This window comes from Geotrypetes seraphini, chromosome 13, assembly GCF_902459505.1.
Source record: "Geotrypetes seraphini chromosome 13, aGeoSer1.1, whole genome shotgun sequence".
In the NCBI taxonomy this organism is placed as follows: domain Eukaryota; kingdom Metazoa; phylum Chordata; class Amphibia; order Gymnophiona; family Dermophiidae; genus Geotrypetes; species Geotrypetes seraphini.
In genome coordinates, this window is record NC_047096.1 from 59,458,953 (window position 1) to 59,475,357 (window position 16,405).

Here is a 16,405-nt window from a genome sequence, read left to right on the forward strand (position 1 = left end):
AGTTTAATTAAAGGCTGAGTGAAGGAATATTTCCTCCGGTTTCTTAATAGCTTCATCGCATGCTCCCTAGTCCTTGAAGGAGCTTTCCACTTTTGTGGGTAAGGTGGAATCGGATTTAATATCTAAAAACTTGGATGGGGTTAAATCAGAAAGCACATACCAAATACAGCATGTTGAAAATGAAGTTAAAATGCTTCATGAGACTTTAACTACGATAATAAAAGATAAGATGTTATTACGTCAAAGGATTGCGCAAATTGAGAATTATAGTAGGAGATAATCTTTGTTTTTTGAATTTTTCCCAGGCCCCTTGGGATAACACCTGGAGACTTATGTAAGAAATATTTGATAGACATTTTGAGATTATCTTCTGAATCTAATCCCTCTTTAAACAAGATATACTTAATTTCTGTTTCCACTAATAATGACCCAGGAATGTCTCCAGAGGGTCAAATTTAGGATTTGTATAAGGGGAGGGGGTACTTTTTTTTTTCATCCCGGAACAACTGAGAGCTTTTCTGGACTTACAGAAGATCACAGCTGGAACTATTTGATTGCATTGTTGACTTTGCCCAATCACAGAAGCTAAGGGGGAGGAGGGGGGGTTATTTCATGTTATGAGCCTTACAATGATGTTCATTTTTCTTTTTTTTTTTTTATCTCCTTATCATTTAGCTACTCTTCCCACCTTTTTAGTGGTCTAAAGAAGAGCAATAATTCTTATTGGTATTTCTTGCTTATGGTGGTATTTCTTGCTTTCTTCCTTATGGTGACCCATCAAATGCGCGCACGACAATTGTGCTCCGACAAATGCGTGCATGGAATGGATACTATTTTGTCTTTTTGAGGGTTACAAAGTAACCCTTTTTATTGAAGGGGGGACCCCCCCCCACTACACTTAAAATATTCACTTCCTATCTAGTGTTAGAGTAAGGGTTATATGATGATTATCGGAACTCTTTATATAACTAGACATCTGGAAGGCCCTGATTTGCTACTATTTGGGGTTCCGGAATCTTGCTTAATCCTTGAGATTCTAGAATGTTGTTACTCCTTGGGTTTTGGCCAGGTACTAGTGACCTGGATTGACCACTGTGAGAACGGGATACTGGGCTTGATGGACCATTGGTTCTTCAAAAAATCTTTCAATGTCTCTCTGAACTAAATTGTTTAGGAACCATGACTTGACTGATTGGCTTGCTGTCCGAATGGATACCTTGTTTATTTGTTCACGTTACTTTCGATTAATTGGTGCTTCTTTCATTTATGATTTGTTTGTAAGCCGCTGTGACCCTTTGCAACCAGTGAGGTTCAACTGCATAATAAACAAACACAGAGAGGTAGAAGAAGGATTTGTCGTTTTGTTTTTATGTTTCATCGTTTTATTATCAAAAGATACCGAGCATCGACATAATAGTCCATCTCGTCACACCACAGAAGCACACAGTACATTCCTTAGGAGAACAAATTCCACATGAAACGCAAGTGCTTGCAAATAAATAGATATATACTGTAAATGCAAATTCTTTTGGGTGCATTTAGTCGGCATGCATTGTCAAGACAGTATACTAACTACAACTACCATAAAGGGTCCACTGTTCAGAATAAGTTACAGGGGATGGGAGTACTTTGCTAGTTCTACCCTAGCTGAATATTCAAATCCACTATTGGAATTATATCAATTCCTCCCATCTGTGCATGCCATCACTGATCTCCAAGATGGAACTGGGATCTTATTCCACAGCTGTTTGTACAGTTCCGGATTTTGCCTTGATCTTAAGCAGATGTCGCTGGGAGCTTAATCAGACACATGATTCTGTTCTGCTTGTGTTATAGCTCGGTGTCCGCTGCTGAGCCCAGCTGCAGGTTAAAGCTATGGCGGATCCAGCTGTTAGGCGAGAAAATCTTTTTCTCAGTCATTCCAACGTGTGTCCAGCTAGGAGAGGTGAAAAGCCAAAAGGTCCGTCCTGGTACTCTGGCTAAAATAAGCGTTTAAAGTTCTTTTACTGTTTATTTTCAGAAAACAGCACTGGGCTGGGCTGTAACTAAGGCTAATGCCTGGCAGTGTTCAAATCCAAGCTAAAGATCCACTTTTTTGAAACTGCTTTCAACTCTTAACTCCCCCTCATTGCTGTCAGACACCTAGACCCACTATAAACTCCCCAACCCTGAAATGTCCTGTCTAAATTAGATTGTAAGCTCTTCTGAGCAGGGACTGAATGTTAGAATGTACGGCACTGCGTACGCCTTTCAGCGCTATGGAAATAATAAATAGTAGGCGTAACAGTAGATGGAGCTACTCTACCTGTATCAACCTGTTGGTGTGAAGGGATACTTAGACCCCAAAGGAGATAAAGCAAAATGGATATTAAAGTCTTTCAGTTCCAGGTTTCTACGCTCCGACACTGCTGAAATGTTTTTCTTTCAGTTCTGTTATTGGTTATAGCTATGGAAGGAAGCCTTTTGAAATGTCACATTGTACACCGGCAGGTTTCTGCTCTTTTCAAACCCTCAGCTGCATCCCACCTTATGTATTCTACTCACTTCATAACTTGAGCAGTAATAAATAAAATACAACTCTACAATGAGCCTCTGAGAACAGGGTTTCTCCACAGGAGAACAGGAGATTTCATGCCTCGAGAGATTTTAATCTCTTCTGCTCATCTTTTGAGCATAGAGTATGTTAAGAGTCCTACGCCACCTTCTTGTCCTTTTGGCTTAGAAGCTGAGACACGCCGTAGGGGATGATGGCCACAGTAGCCAATGGCACGGCCGCACTCTTGCAGAAGGACAGAGTGTAGAAAAGAAGCTCATTTTTGGTGGGAGGTTTGAAGGAGTCGAACAAGTGGAGGACCAGCAGGGAGGAGAGGATGCAGCAAAGGCGGAAGGTGAGCTGCTGCCCTTGCTTGCCCTTGCAGCTTTCCAAGTACAGCTGGGAGTGGAGAGCTAGCCCCAGTCCGAAGAAGATCCCCAGGTTTCGGAGCAGACCGGCGAAGGGGGTGGTGTCAATGTGAATCCATTCCGGCCTGGCGCACCATCTCTTGGCTTTCTCCAGTGTCCAGAGGAGGTCCACGCCCAGAACCTTCAGCAGGAGGTAGAATCCCAAGGCGAAGCAGAAGAGGAAGAGGGTGGCACAGATGTATTTTTTCAGACTCACTTTGTAGATGGACTGAATATGATGAAAAGCTTCAGCAACAGCCATTCCTATCAACAGGATACAGAAATTAGGCAACAGAAACTGACTTCCGGAGTAACAGAGCTGCCAATTTACCTAGTCCCTTGAGGGAGATTTTTTGGGTCCGTCCCGGTTTTGAATTTACATCGTAAAGCAGTGTGGGATTTGTAGTTCCTGATTCTACCCATTGAAATCAGTGCTGAAGGATCCATAATACACCAGGACAGGACTGTTAGAAATCCAGGTCCGACCTAAAATTACCCTCTTGGAACTGGTTAACTTGGAAGCTCTGGTGTAAAACAGCAAAAGTCATTTTCCAGTCTCAAAATGGCCACTAAATTTTCAGATCCCTCTCATACCTCCACATATTCATGAAAAAGTGGCCAGATCCCTGAGTTATGAAATTATTTCCCATTACCCAAGTCTAGCTCAGTGGAATACAACTACTGTAAACGCAGGATGTAAATTAAAGCGCTAAGGCTGATACTGGACAAACTTGCATGGTCTGTGTCCCATATGTGGTGATTTGGTGTAGGATTGGGCTGGGGAGGGCGTCAATGGGAACTCCACTAACTTGAACATGAGGATGTTACTGGCCAGACTTTATGGTAGACATCTTGCAAACAGGATGGTTGGATAGGCTGGAGGGAGCTTGGACGGCAACTTCAGCATTTGGAACCTAGGACAATACCAGGTGGACTTTACAGTCTATGACCCAGAAATACCAAAGAAGAGAAGTTAACGTAATCATGTATTTTTAATGGGTATAACTAATGGGAAGACTGGATGGACCAGTCAGGTCTGCCATCAAGACAAGACAATGAAGCCGTCGGCACAGTGCACAGCGGCCTCTAAGAAGGCGAATAGAATGCTAGGTACCATCAAGAAAGGTATTACAACCAGAATGAAAGAAGTTATCCTGCCGTTGTATCGGGCGATAGTGCGCCCGGATGTGGAGTACTGCGTCCAATATTGGTCGCCGTACCTTAAGAAAGATATGGCGATACTCGAGAGGGTTCAGAAAAGAGCGACACATTTGATAAAAGGTATGGGAAACCTTTCATATGCTGAAAGATTAGAGAAACTGGGGCTCTTTTCCCTAGAGAAGAGGAGACAGAGGGGACATGATAGAGACTTACAAGATCATGAAGGGCATAGAGAAAGTGGAGAGGGACCGATTCTTCAATCTTTCGATAAATACAAGAATGAGAGGGCATTCGGAAAAATTAAGAGGGGACAGATTCAGAACCAATGCTAGGAAGTTCTTCTTCACCCAGAGGGTGGTGGACACCTGGAATGCCCTTCCAGAGGGGGTAATAGGACAGTGTACGGTACTGGGGTTCAAGAAGGGATTAGATAACTTCCTGAAGGAAAAGGGGATAGAAGGATATAGATAGAGGATTACTATACAGGTCCTGGACCACGTGAGTGGACTGCTGGGCACGATGGACCTCTGGTCTGACCCAGCAGAGGCACTGCTTATGTTCTTATATGGCAGATACCTGAAAAATTTGTCACCTTTACGTTTCTACATTTCCATTGAAGGGGTGATTAATTTTAACATTTACTTAGGACCAGATACTCCAAAATAATTTTTAGGGAGGGCCTTGTGTGAATAAGCGATATGAACATATTCAGGGTGTATTCAGCACTTGAATAGCTGTGGTGCCAGAGGCTTCTGCCAACTTAGTTCATAGGTCCTATACGTGATCAGTGACAGGAGACTCCCCAGAAGTTTTAGCCTTGAGGTTAGCAGTTTCAGGTCTGCATGGAGAATCGGAAAAATAAACTTCTGGGCATGCCTGCTCCTGGTTCCCAGCTCACCCCTAGGCTGGGCAAATGCTGAGGCTCTTAGGAGGAAGATGCCACCTGGAAGAATGACCTCTTTGGTTTCTGATTAGAGCAGGAGTGGGTAATGAGGGCTGCAATCCAGTCGGGTTTTCAGGATTTCCCCAATGAATATGCATGAGATCTATTTGCATACAATGGGAGGCAGTGCATGCAAATAAATCTCATGCATATTCATTGGGGAAATCCTGAAAACCCGACTGGATTGCAGCCCTCGTTGCCCACCCCTGGATTAGACTCAGACCCTTCTAGCAAGAATCTCCATCTTTTTTTGCATTTTATTTTCTCTGTGATACTGAAATTGTTGTGGGGTCCTTGAGGTGCTTGTGAGCCTATAATTTATACTGCTTTAGCAGATGCATTAGGAAGAGACAAATGGAACAGTGATAGGTTTTTCACAGCCTTAGCTCACAAGCCAATTCTCCTCCGATTGTGATTCTACACATAGATGGGACTTGTAGATCACCTCTTTCTGTACAAATTGACCTGCTGTTGGGACTGCACTACCTGCGGTGGTCTGACCACTTTGCGTCAGTTCTCAGCCTACTTAAGAGACTAAGGAAGCGTAATTCAAAGTCTAGAGCTAATTTATAGTGTTTAGAGAGTCATTCCCTGTCCATACCCCTTCCAGCAGACTGGTTCACTACATCAACTGTGCAACCATGACTTTTAAGGAACCCTAAACCTCGTCTCAGGATTAACATCTCATACAGGGGTTATACACAAGGTCATTTTTCTTTAATGAAAAATAAATTAACTAGTTGTTCTGAATGATTAAAATTTCAAATAACATACATGCTGTTCTCGGTGTAGGGCTACTCTTAAGAGTACCAAGTCTTGGTTTGGTCTATTCTTAAACTGAAGAATTTCAGATGAGATTCTTCCCTCAACCCTGGATTAAGCAAACTAAGCATGTGTTTAAGGCACCAAGGAAAGGGAGTACCACAGATTTTTCCCCCCTAGCTAGAATACCTTTAAGATTTTCACTACTGCCTGTCTTGCCCTTTAACCAACATGAACACCAGGGGGTAGAGGGCAGACTGTCTTCACCAGGGCGTCAGCGCTGGTGCCTCTCTTTCTCTCAACCTCCTCCCGCATATCTCTTGAAATGTTCGCCAGTACAAACAGCATCTTCCAGTTGCTGGAGGTAGGCTCACAAGTAACTGAGGAAATACTTCAAGGCCTTCCGGCTGCATCTGAATTCATAGGCAGCTCCTGCCACCCCTACCTACCTACCTACTTCCTCCCTGGCCGCTCTCATTTTAAATCTTTGGGCAGCGGCAATGAGTGGCCAGCTGACATCGGCTTGCCCCGGAAGCCTTCATTCTACAGCAACTGGATGCTGCCGAATGAAGACTTCCCGGGCACGCCGACGGCAGCAGGCTCACTTGTTGCCGCTGCCCAAAGATTTAGAATGAGAGGGGCCAGGGTGGAGGTGGGTAGGGAAGGCGGGAAAGCCATGTCTTCTGACCGACCACCAATTTTAGGGGGGGGCTGTGGCCATTGTGATCACCCCCGTTCCGACGCCCATGCCTGAAGGATCTACTAAAGGGGAGGAAGGGCTAATGAAAGCAAGTGTATCTATCTGCCTTCATTAGTTTACATTTCTATATGTAAACATGTGCACGCACTCTCTTATAATTTCTCCTCCACCTCAACTTCACTCCCAGGAATGCTGGCCTGCTTAAAAGTAGGCTTGCATGTTCTTTAAAGATCCTCTCCTATATATAAGGATAGCGGGAAAATGTTTATAAAAATTACCCCCCAACATTTCTTAGACGAGTTGAAAGTATGGCACTTGCACGGTATAGAAAACTGTCGCTTCAATGAGGCAAAGGTGGTTGAAACTACTGACCTGAGAAGACTCCTGAGATGACCTGATGAGGGAAGTGTGCCGCTAAAAAGATCCTAGACAAGCAGACACATATCTGTACCCCCCAGAATCCGGACCACAGACCTCCCCAAAGACACCTGCAAAGCAAGAAGAAGGCTTATTGGAGACCACAGAATAACTTCATGTAAGATGCAGATCTTAATCCTGGATGTCGTCTTTCCACAGATATACGATGCCTCAGAATCACGGAGGGAGTCAGTGGGCTCCTGGGCTGTTTGTCATGCGCTTATGAGCAAAAGGTAACACTTCTTTGGCAAATAAGACTTCCTTCAAGCAGGGAGAACCTTTTACTGGAGCAGTGTAGGAACTATCCAAATATGTTGCTTAGCATAGACTTTTGAGATCTTACAGCTCCCGTCTGAAAAGTTAATAGCGCCTGTATCTCTTTGTAGAAATTTTACACTGATCTGGTGAAAGGTACCATGAGCTGCATAAACCAGCTTTCTCTAAGACCAACATGGTTATAGGACTTTGCCCCCAGTGATGAATTTAAAGATCTAGAGAACAATTTCTTCTCTCCCTCCCAACATACACACTCCTTCTCCAACATATTGTTAAAAAAAAAAAAATAATTTGCTTTTCATGAGAAGGAATAAAAAGAAATGATCCTCTTGTTACTCCTGGCTGTAGGGGGGAGGTAGGGATGGGATTGCGGGCAGGGTGGGAGGGAGGTTCTTATTTTTGTGTCTTATCTGTTTAATATTTGTTTGCTTACACTCTGATTGTACTTTTGCTATTTTGATGTTTGTACTTAATCCTTTTTTTTTCTATCTCCTTTAGTATATAAATTAAAGAAATGCATTTGCTTTGACCTGTGTCTGCAAAAATATGGAACCGGGCTTTTTCATAGCTTTGCTCTGCTCCTTCAGGTGTAGAGCAGAATGCTGGACGATCCCTACTAGGCCATACTCCAGCAACTTTCATAGAGAAGATTGATTCCCTTTCCTTAGTAAACAGTGAAATGGTGTGGTAAGATAATATATTGAAATAAAACAAAACAAAAGGAATAAACAAAAGTAATACCTTTTTATTGGACTAACTTAGGGCTCCTTTCATCAAGCCGTGCTAGCGGGGTTAGCGCCTCGGACATTTCATCACCGCTAACCCTGCGGCCGGCTAAAAAACTAATGCCTGCTCAATGCAGGCGTTAGCGGCTTGCGCGGCAGGCGGTTTAACGCGTGGTATTACGCGCGTTAAACCCCTAATGCAGCTTGATAAAAGGACCCCTTAGTGTATTTTTTGATTAGCCTTCGAAGGTAAGCCTTTGTTATTGGCGCCAGCTCTGTGGGTGCCGTGGCTGCTTGAGCAGCCCCAATACTGAGCAAACTTCTGGAGTGTGTCTAGGGATGGGAAATGTCCATTGGGTTTAGCACCTCCCAATCATTTTGAAAAGTTGGCTCCTATACCCTTCTTCTTCAGATCAGAAATAAGCAAATGGTGACAAATCGCAGCATACGTATAAGTGAAACATCAAAGCATTTCAACGATGGTCTCACAGGAGGAGGGAGGGGTGGGTAAGGTGAAAGACAAAGAGGGCTGGGTGGGTGAGAGACAGAGAGATATGGGTAGGTGATAAGAAGGTGACAAAGCAGTAAAAATCCATGGTTTGCAATGCGATAGAAAACCAAGGTCTGTCTGGTGGGACTCAAAATATTTTATCATTTTAATTTTAAAGATTTTATGTTCCTGGATTGTCCTAATAGGAGTGGGACTAAGAAACATAGAAACATGATGGCAGATAAAGGCCAAAAGGCCCATCTAGTTTGCCCATCCGCAGTAACCATTATCTCTTCCACTCTCTAAGAGATCCCACGTGCCTATCCCAGGCCCTCTTGAAATTAGACACAGTCTCTGTCTCCACCATCTCTTCCGGGAGACTGTTCTACGCATCTACCACCCTTTCTGTAAAAAAGTATTTCCTCAGATTACTCCGGAGCCTATCACCTCTTAACTCAGGGGTAGGGAACTCCAGTCCTTGAGAGCCGTATTCCAGTCGAGTTTTCAGGATTTCCCCAATGAATATGCATGAGATCTATTTGCATGCACTGCTTTCAATGCATATTCATTGGGGGAATCCTGAAAACCCGACTGGAATACGGACCGGCGTTCCTTACCCCTGTCTTAACTTCATCCTATGCCCTCTCATTGCAGAATTTCCTTTCAAATGAAAGAGAATCGCCTTATGTGCATTTACATCATGAAGGTATTTAAACATCTTGTATTCCACTTTTTTGTGGTTACACATTCAAAGTGGTTCACATATATACAGGTACTTATTTTGTACCTGGGGCAATGGAGGAATAAGTGACTTGCCAAAGGTCATAAGGAGCAGCACTGGGATTTCACCCTACAAGCGTAGGGTGCCAAGGCAACAGCTCTACCACTAGGCCCCTCCTCACCATCAATGATTTTTAAGGAAATTTTAAGACAATCCTGGAACGTAAGACCTTGGAAATCAAAATGATAAAATATTTTGACGCCTACCAGACAGACCTTGGTTGTCTATCGCATTGCAAACCATGGATTTTTACTGCTTTGTCACCTTCTTATCACCTACCCATATCTCTCTGTCTCTCACCCACCCAGCCTTCTTTGTCTTTCACCTTACCCACCCCTCCCTCCTCCTGTGAGACCATCGTTGAAATGCTTTGATGTTTCACTTGTACGTATGCTGCGATTTGTCACCATTTGCTTATTTCTGATCTGAAGAAGAAGGGTTACCTTCGAAAGCTAATCAAAGAATGCATTAAGGGGTCTTTTTATTAAGGCGTGCTAACCGGTGTAGTGCACGCTAAATACTAAGATGCCCATAGAATATAATGGATGCATTAGCATTTAGCGCTTGCTATTCTATACTACGGGATAAATCTGTTAACGCACCTTAATAAAAGGACCCCTAAGTTAGTCCAATAAAAAGATATTGCCTATATTTCTTTTCTTTCTGTGCATTATCTTAGTAAACCCGAAACCAGCTACGTCCTTCAGTATAAGGTCTGTCCCAATACCAACTCAAGTGGCATCGTTTTGCTTACCAGTTCTTTAGGGTGTGCTGGTTCTTCTCGAGTATAATGGTGAGAAGCGCCGATACCATCACATAATAGACGCCAGCTGCTCCCATGGCATGGCCGGAGGGGCTTCCTGCACAAGAGGCAATGAGAAAACAGTAGGAATGAAGAGATCGTGGCTAGCTGGGCTCATTAGGCGGCAGCAGCGGGCAGACGTCGAGTCAAAAAATTGTGCTTCAATTTGGAAACATTCTTAGATGTTTAGAAGTCATTATGTGAATACAAAAACCTCTCAGGGGAGGTTTATCCCAGCTCCAACTAATCTAATCTAATCTAATCCTTAGGTTTGTAGACCGCATCATCTCCACGTTCGTAGAGCTCGACGCGGTTCACAGTAGGAGAAATAGGAAGGAACTACAACAGAGGGTTAGAGGTAGAAGTGCTATCTCCTCCTCTCCCTATTGGCTAAGGCTCTTAACATTTGCATCTCCTCTTCCCATAGGCTAAGGCTCTTTCCACCTGCATTGTGATGTCATAGAGCTTTATGGTTATAGAAAAAGAGAAACATGATGGCAGATAAAGGACAAATGGCCTATCCAGTCTGCCCATCCGCAGCATCCGCCATCTAATCTAATCTAATCCTTAGGTTTGTAGACCGCATCATCTCCACGTTCGTAGAGCTCGACGCGGTTTACAGTAGGAGAAATAGGAAGGAACTACAACAGAGGGTTAGAGGTAGAAGTGTGAAGAAAATTTAGAGGACTTGGGATGCCATGATATAAGAGTTTCCTTGATTCCTAAGTTGGAGGGAGACTTACATTTTTTGAGAAAAGCCAGGTTTTCAGATGTTTGCGGAAAACTTGGAGAGAGCTCAAGTTCCGAAGAGGGGAGGTAAGGTTGTTCCAGAGCTCAGTGATTTTGAAGTGGAGGGAGGTCCCTAGCTTTCCTGTGTGGGAAATGCCTTTTAGCGAGGGGAAGGATAGTTTTAATTTGTGGGAGGATCTGGTGGTATTAGGGTTTGAGGAATTCCAAGAAAGAGGGATAAAGGGAGGGAGGATACCATATAGGATTTTGAAAGTTAAACAGGCACATTTATAGTGGACCCTGGCGATTATCGGAAGCCAGTGGAGCTTGGCCAAGAGCGGTGAGACATGGTCAAATTTGCTTTTAGCGAAGATGAGCTTGGCCGCGGCATTCTGAATCCGTTGGAGTCTGTGGAGGTTTTTCTTAGTTAGCCTTGGTAGGGTTACCAGATGTCTGGATTTATCCAGTCTTTTTAGAGGACTGTCCGGGTGTCCAGACAGTTTTCTGGACTGGAGGTAGTTTGTTCGGGTTTTGGACTCACTCTTTTCAGTCCAGCCCCACCCCAGACTCGGGTATGGCTCTCCGAGTCTCCCCTGTCTCCAGTACCTCCTCTGGCACTGCAATTTCTACAGTTTGAGAAGCCGGCAGTGTTAGTGACACGATCCTCTACTGTCGGCCTGCCCCAGTAGCTTTAGCTCTGCAGCATCTCACCTACACGAGAACAGAAAGTGCTACAGAGTGAAGGCTTCCAGTGGCAGTAGGATTATGCTGCTCATGCTGCTGGCTGCCCGAAACTTTGACATTGCAGTGCTGGAGGAGATACTCTGGACGGGGAGACTCAGAGAACCATACCCAACTCCGGGTGGCCCAGGTGGGGGGCTGGAGAGAAAGAGAGAGAGAGGCTGCATTTGGGGGTGTTGGTTAAGGGGCAAGACTAGCAGGATGCAGGGGTGGGGCGGGGCATGGGCAGGTCATTAGAGGGAACATTCTTAGGGTTACCAGGAGACTGGATTTGCCCAGACATATCCTCCTTTTCAACGACATGTCCGGAGTCCGGACGGCTTTTCAAAACCCGACACTTTGTCCAGGGCTTGGAGGGAGGGGTGGGGGGGAGAATGGGGTGTGCCAGATTTGAAATATAAGAGAGCATGTGGAACAACTTGTAATTTTGTGGAGAGGGATGTTGGATATTGTGGAGGTTGGATGAAGTATTGGAGACTTGTGTTGTATAACTCCCAACCATTAATGAAACTGAGTTAAATAGTGCCATCTTTAGTGTGAAGAGACAGAACTGGGCATACCTGGGGGCATGGCCGTGGGTCTAGATATTTCTTTGGGAAAATCTGGTAACCCTAATCATTCTTGACTGGAGACCATGGACTATAACTCCCTCATGGATCTGAATCCAGTCAGAGAGAAGGCAATAACTACCCCTATCTCATCTTGCATGGGGGGCAGTAAATGCTGCTTCCATAGCAACTCCATCCCCATTCTCAGCACCCCAGGGAACAAATGACCTGACTTGAGCTTGAAAGAGCACATGGAAGCAGGAAGTGTGCTAGATCAATTTAAAGCAAAAAAGAAATCGTAATGATAAGATCTGTACTATTTTGTGAAGACCATTGCTGCGTACTTCCTGTTATTTAAAAGTACATCTTTTGAAGCTGGAGAGTTATCAGATTGTCATTTTTGTTACACCAGATTAACACAAAATTGCATAGATTGTATTTTAGCAATTTTTGATTTCTAGATCAATCCAAGAGATGGCTTCTGCAATGCACAGCGGTCATGACGGTGTTATGTCTCATAAAATGCCAGAATATTTCTTGAAATAATGGAGTTCTTACCTGGGCCAGTCTCACAGGTGACTGGGAATTGCTCTATAACAGGGGCAGATATGTTTCGGTAGTAATCCGTATCATGGACCCACCAGTACGGCCTCTGGCCAAAGAGGATCCTGCAATTAAAAGAAGCATCAGGTTTAGCTGACTATTTCGTGAAGCAATTGATAGATCTGGAGAGAGAGAGAGTGGCATTTCAAGTTAACGAGCATTCGTTCCACATTACATGAGGTCAGACTTCTCTTCCAAACTCTAGAATCCTTATAGCCTAGCCTGAAACCAGGCAATGTTCTCCAAATTTCACAATGGGTCTCAGTGTGGCAAAATAGCAAGGGCTGGCCGCAGCTAGGACTTTGGCTGCTTATGGGCTAATCAGTGAACAGGATCCTAAAGATGTCCTCTTCAGGGGCTCTAATAGATGCTATGATTTGAAAGCTTTGGAAAAGAGGACTTGGGGGGGAGAAACAGGAGATGACTGTCTCTGAACGGCATGCTTTGGTATAAAATAACTTCTTGGATGGAAAATGAAGACTATGGTAGCACCTTCTAGTCTAGGTTACCATATGGCTCCAGAAAAAGGAGGACGGATTGAGACATCTGTGTTTTACTTCCGCTGAAAGCAATGGAAATAAGGAGGACAGATAGAGACACCTGGGCTTTACTTCCACTGATATCTCAAGCCATCCTCCTTTTTCCCCTTGCCCTCTTCCAGATTGTGAGTGTATCTGAATGGCCTGTCTGGAGTAGTCAAATACTACAAGGGGGTATGTTTGCTTAAACAAATATGTGGTTAAATTATAGTCTACTGGCAATAACAGTGTCGAGTGCACATGGCTAGTTACACTAAGGATGAAACGAATAAAAAAAAAAAAGAATTTTTTCAAAGAAGGGAATTGTTTGCAACTAAGTTCTTCTTATGTTTGCAAGAATTCCATTAAATTAATCATAAATTTGATGAGACCTTTTGAAAATATAGTGATCAGAGATTTAAATACAAGTGGGTTTTGGTGGGGTTTTATTTTTTTACTACTCCCTTTCTCTTAAAATGCTTTCTGCAATAGTAATACTGGAATTGGAGAACCTGGAAACAGTTTCATGATTCATATACTGTTACATACATATGGCCAGTTGATATGGAAAAATTCATTCATTTGCCAAGCTTTTAAATGATTTTCAATTACACTATTCTCAAAATGTGTAGCTGTTTAATTAATTAAAAAAAAATAAACAGCAATGTATTTATGATTGTGCTAAAAAAATCCACCAGAGTGAAAAACCATATCAAAAGATTTGAGTTCATGAGAACAGCACCATAGAACTTCCTTTCGTGGGGAATGAGGTGCACTAGACATAGCATACAGCACAATCCCAACTAAATTTAAAGAATTACTAGAGATCACACAATGCTTTGAACTGCTAGTTAGAGAATGACACGGGGACAAATTTTTACCCGTCCCCACGGGAACTCATTTTTCCATCCCCATGAATTCTTTTCTTGTCCCTGCCCCATTCCTGCAAGCTCCGTCCTCATCTGCTCTTTAATATCATAAGGAACAACATTGTGATGTCATAATGCCTCATTCCATCAATGCCTAAACTCTGTCCTCATCTGCACAAGCCTCAAACACTTGAAAATCCTAAGTAGCAACATTCTAGAGCTCAGATTGTGATGTCATAATGCCTCATTCCATCAATGCCTAAACTCTGTCCTCATCTGCACAAGCCTCAAACACTTGAAAATCCTAAGTAGCAACATTCTAGAGCTCAGATTGTGATGTCATAATGCCTCATTCCACCAATGCCTAAGCTCCGTCCTCATCTGCACAAGCCTCAAACACTTGAAAATCCTAAGTAGCAACATTCTAGAGCTCAGATTGTGATGTCATAATGCCTCATTCCACCAATGCCTAAGCTCCGTCCTCGTCTGCACAAGCCTCAGACACTTTAAAATCCTAAGTAGCAACATTCTAGAGCTCAGATTGTGATGTCATAATGCCTCATTCCACCAATGCCTAAGCTCCGTCCTCATCTGCACAAGCCTCAGACACTTTAAAATCCTAAGTAGCAACATTCTAGAGCTCAGATTGTGATGTCATAATACCTCATTCCACCAATGCCTAAGCTCCGTCCTCATCTGCTCAAGCCTCAAATGCTTTAGAATCCTAAGTAGCAACATTCTAGAGCTCAGATTGTGATGTCATAATGCCTCATTCCACCAATGCCAAAGCTCCGTCCTCATCTGCACAAGCCTCAAACCCTTGAAAATCCTAAGTGTTCGAGGCTTGTGCGGTTAAGGCAGAGCTTACAGGAATGGGGCAGGGACAGGGATTGCGACAAAACTCATGGGGACAGGGACAAATTTGTCCCCGTGCCATTCTTTACTGCTACTCACCACTTAAAGACCAGGTTCAGCCAGTCCCCAATCACCGCCACCCAGATGAGCCTGATGCCCACCGTCTCGCAGAGGTGGAACCAGATGGGGAAGAAGACAAAGAAGGTGTTCCTCAGATCCGCTGCAAAAGAAACAAACATGAACCAGTCCTGGGAGCTGTTGTACTGCGTCTGCAGGTAGCGCACCATCTGGACGCCTGAGTCGTGAAGACCGTCCATCGCTGTCGTGTACGATTTAAGAGCAAGAAGCTGGTTGTTGGTTCAGTTTCTGTCTGTCTCCTGAGAATACACTGCCTCTCTCGCTTCGTTTTATACGCTTTAGCCTTGTTGTTTGCTGCCTGCTAATGTGACCCCACCAATGATCTTTGGACCCAAGAAAACACCACTTTCGTCAAATCTCCCTCATGCAAAAGTACACCGCCAACAGAGGTGACACAAACATGTTCAGAAGTTGCACAAAAAAACCCAACTGGTCTGCCGACTACTGACCCCTTGCAATCATTAACTCCTTGAAGCCCAATCATCCCTCCGTCTCCAATAGTGCACTCTTTGCAAAAGAGATTTGTTAAGGAGAAAATACAGCTGTCTATCATATTGCCTTCAGTTGGAAGGATAATTCTAATCTCAATTTTTACGAATGGTGGAATGACTTGTGTATAATTAGGAAGTATGAAGAAATTATAGCTTTTAAACATAACAATGTTGCTAGTTTTAGTATGAAATGGGCCCCGCTAGATGAATATTGTAGGAACTTACTAAAATACTGATCTACTATAAACCTGATTTACTCCTTATCTCCTCTGGAAATTACCAGATATCTTCTTTTGTAATCCGTCTTTTGTAATTCTTTTGTAATCTGCCTTGAACTGCAAGGCAATGACGGAATAGAAATCTCTAATGTAATGTAATACTCTAGGCTCCTCTATTTCTGTAAAGAGACTTTGTTTGAGATTCATGTTTTCATTTTTTTTTTATTAATTTTTGAGTTATAATATATGTTTTTCCTTTATTTTGGATGATTGTATGGCAAGCCCAACCGAAGTAGAAAAACAATGGTCCAACTGTCTGCAGTGAAAAACAATCCAGAGCAAACAAAACAAAAAACTGCAGACTTTGTACACGATGCAGGCAGCCTTTATTTATAACGAATAAAACATTAGATTAAAAACCTTTTACCAGGCAAGGGACCCAACACGGGTCATAAGGAAATCTGAAAAGCTGGTGTCACCAGCTTTTCAGATTTCCTCAACACGTCACTTATTGGACCCCTGATGAAGATTATACGAAACACGGACCGTGTTGGGTCCCTTGCCTGGTAAAAGGTTTTTAATCTAATGTTTTATTCGTTATAAATAAAGGCTGCCTGCATCGTGTACAAAGTCTGCAGTTTTTTGTTTTGTTTGCTCTGGATGATTGTATGGCTACATAGTATATTTCGTATTGTATT

General features: G+C 43.3%; 1 protein-coding gene across 1 annotated transcript; it reads right to left on the bottom strand.

The window, feature by feature from the left end:
• Positions 1-1,352: 1,352 nt before the first annotated feature.
• Positions 1,353-15,252, bottom strand: LOC117347737 (glucose-6-phosphatase-like). The gene is made up of 5 exons (XM_033919049.1): positions 14,960-15,252; positions 12,574-12,683; positions 9,950-10,055; positions 6,879-6,994; positions 1,353-3,204 (listed from the first exon to the last, which is right to left on the bottom strand). The coding sequence occupies exons 1-5, from the start codon at positions 15,175-15,177 to the stop codon at positions 2,693-2,695; spliced, it is 1,062 nt and encodes a 353-aa protein (XP_033774940.1). The 5' UTR covers positions 15,178-15,252; the 3' UTR covers positions 1,353-2,692.
• Positions 15,253-16,405: the final 1,153 nt, after the last annotated feature.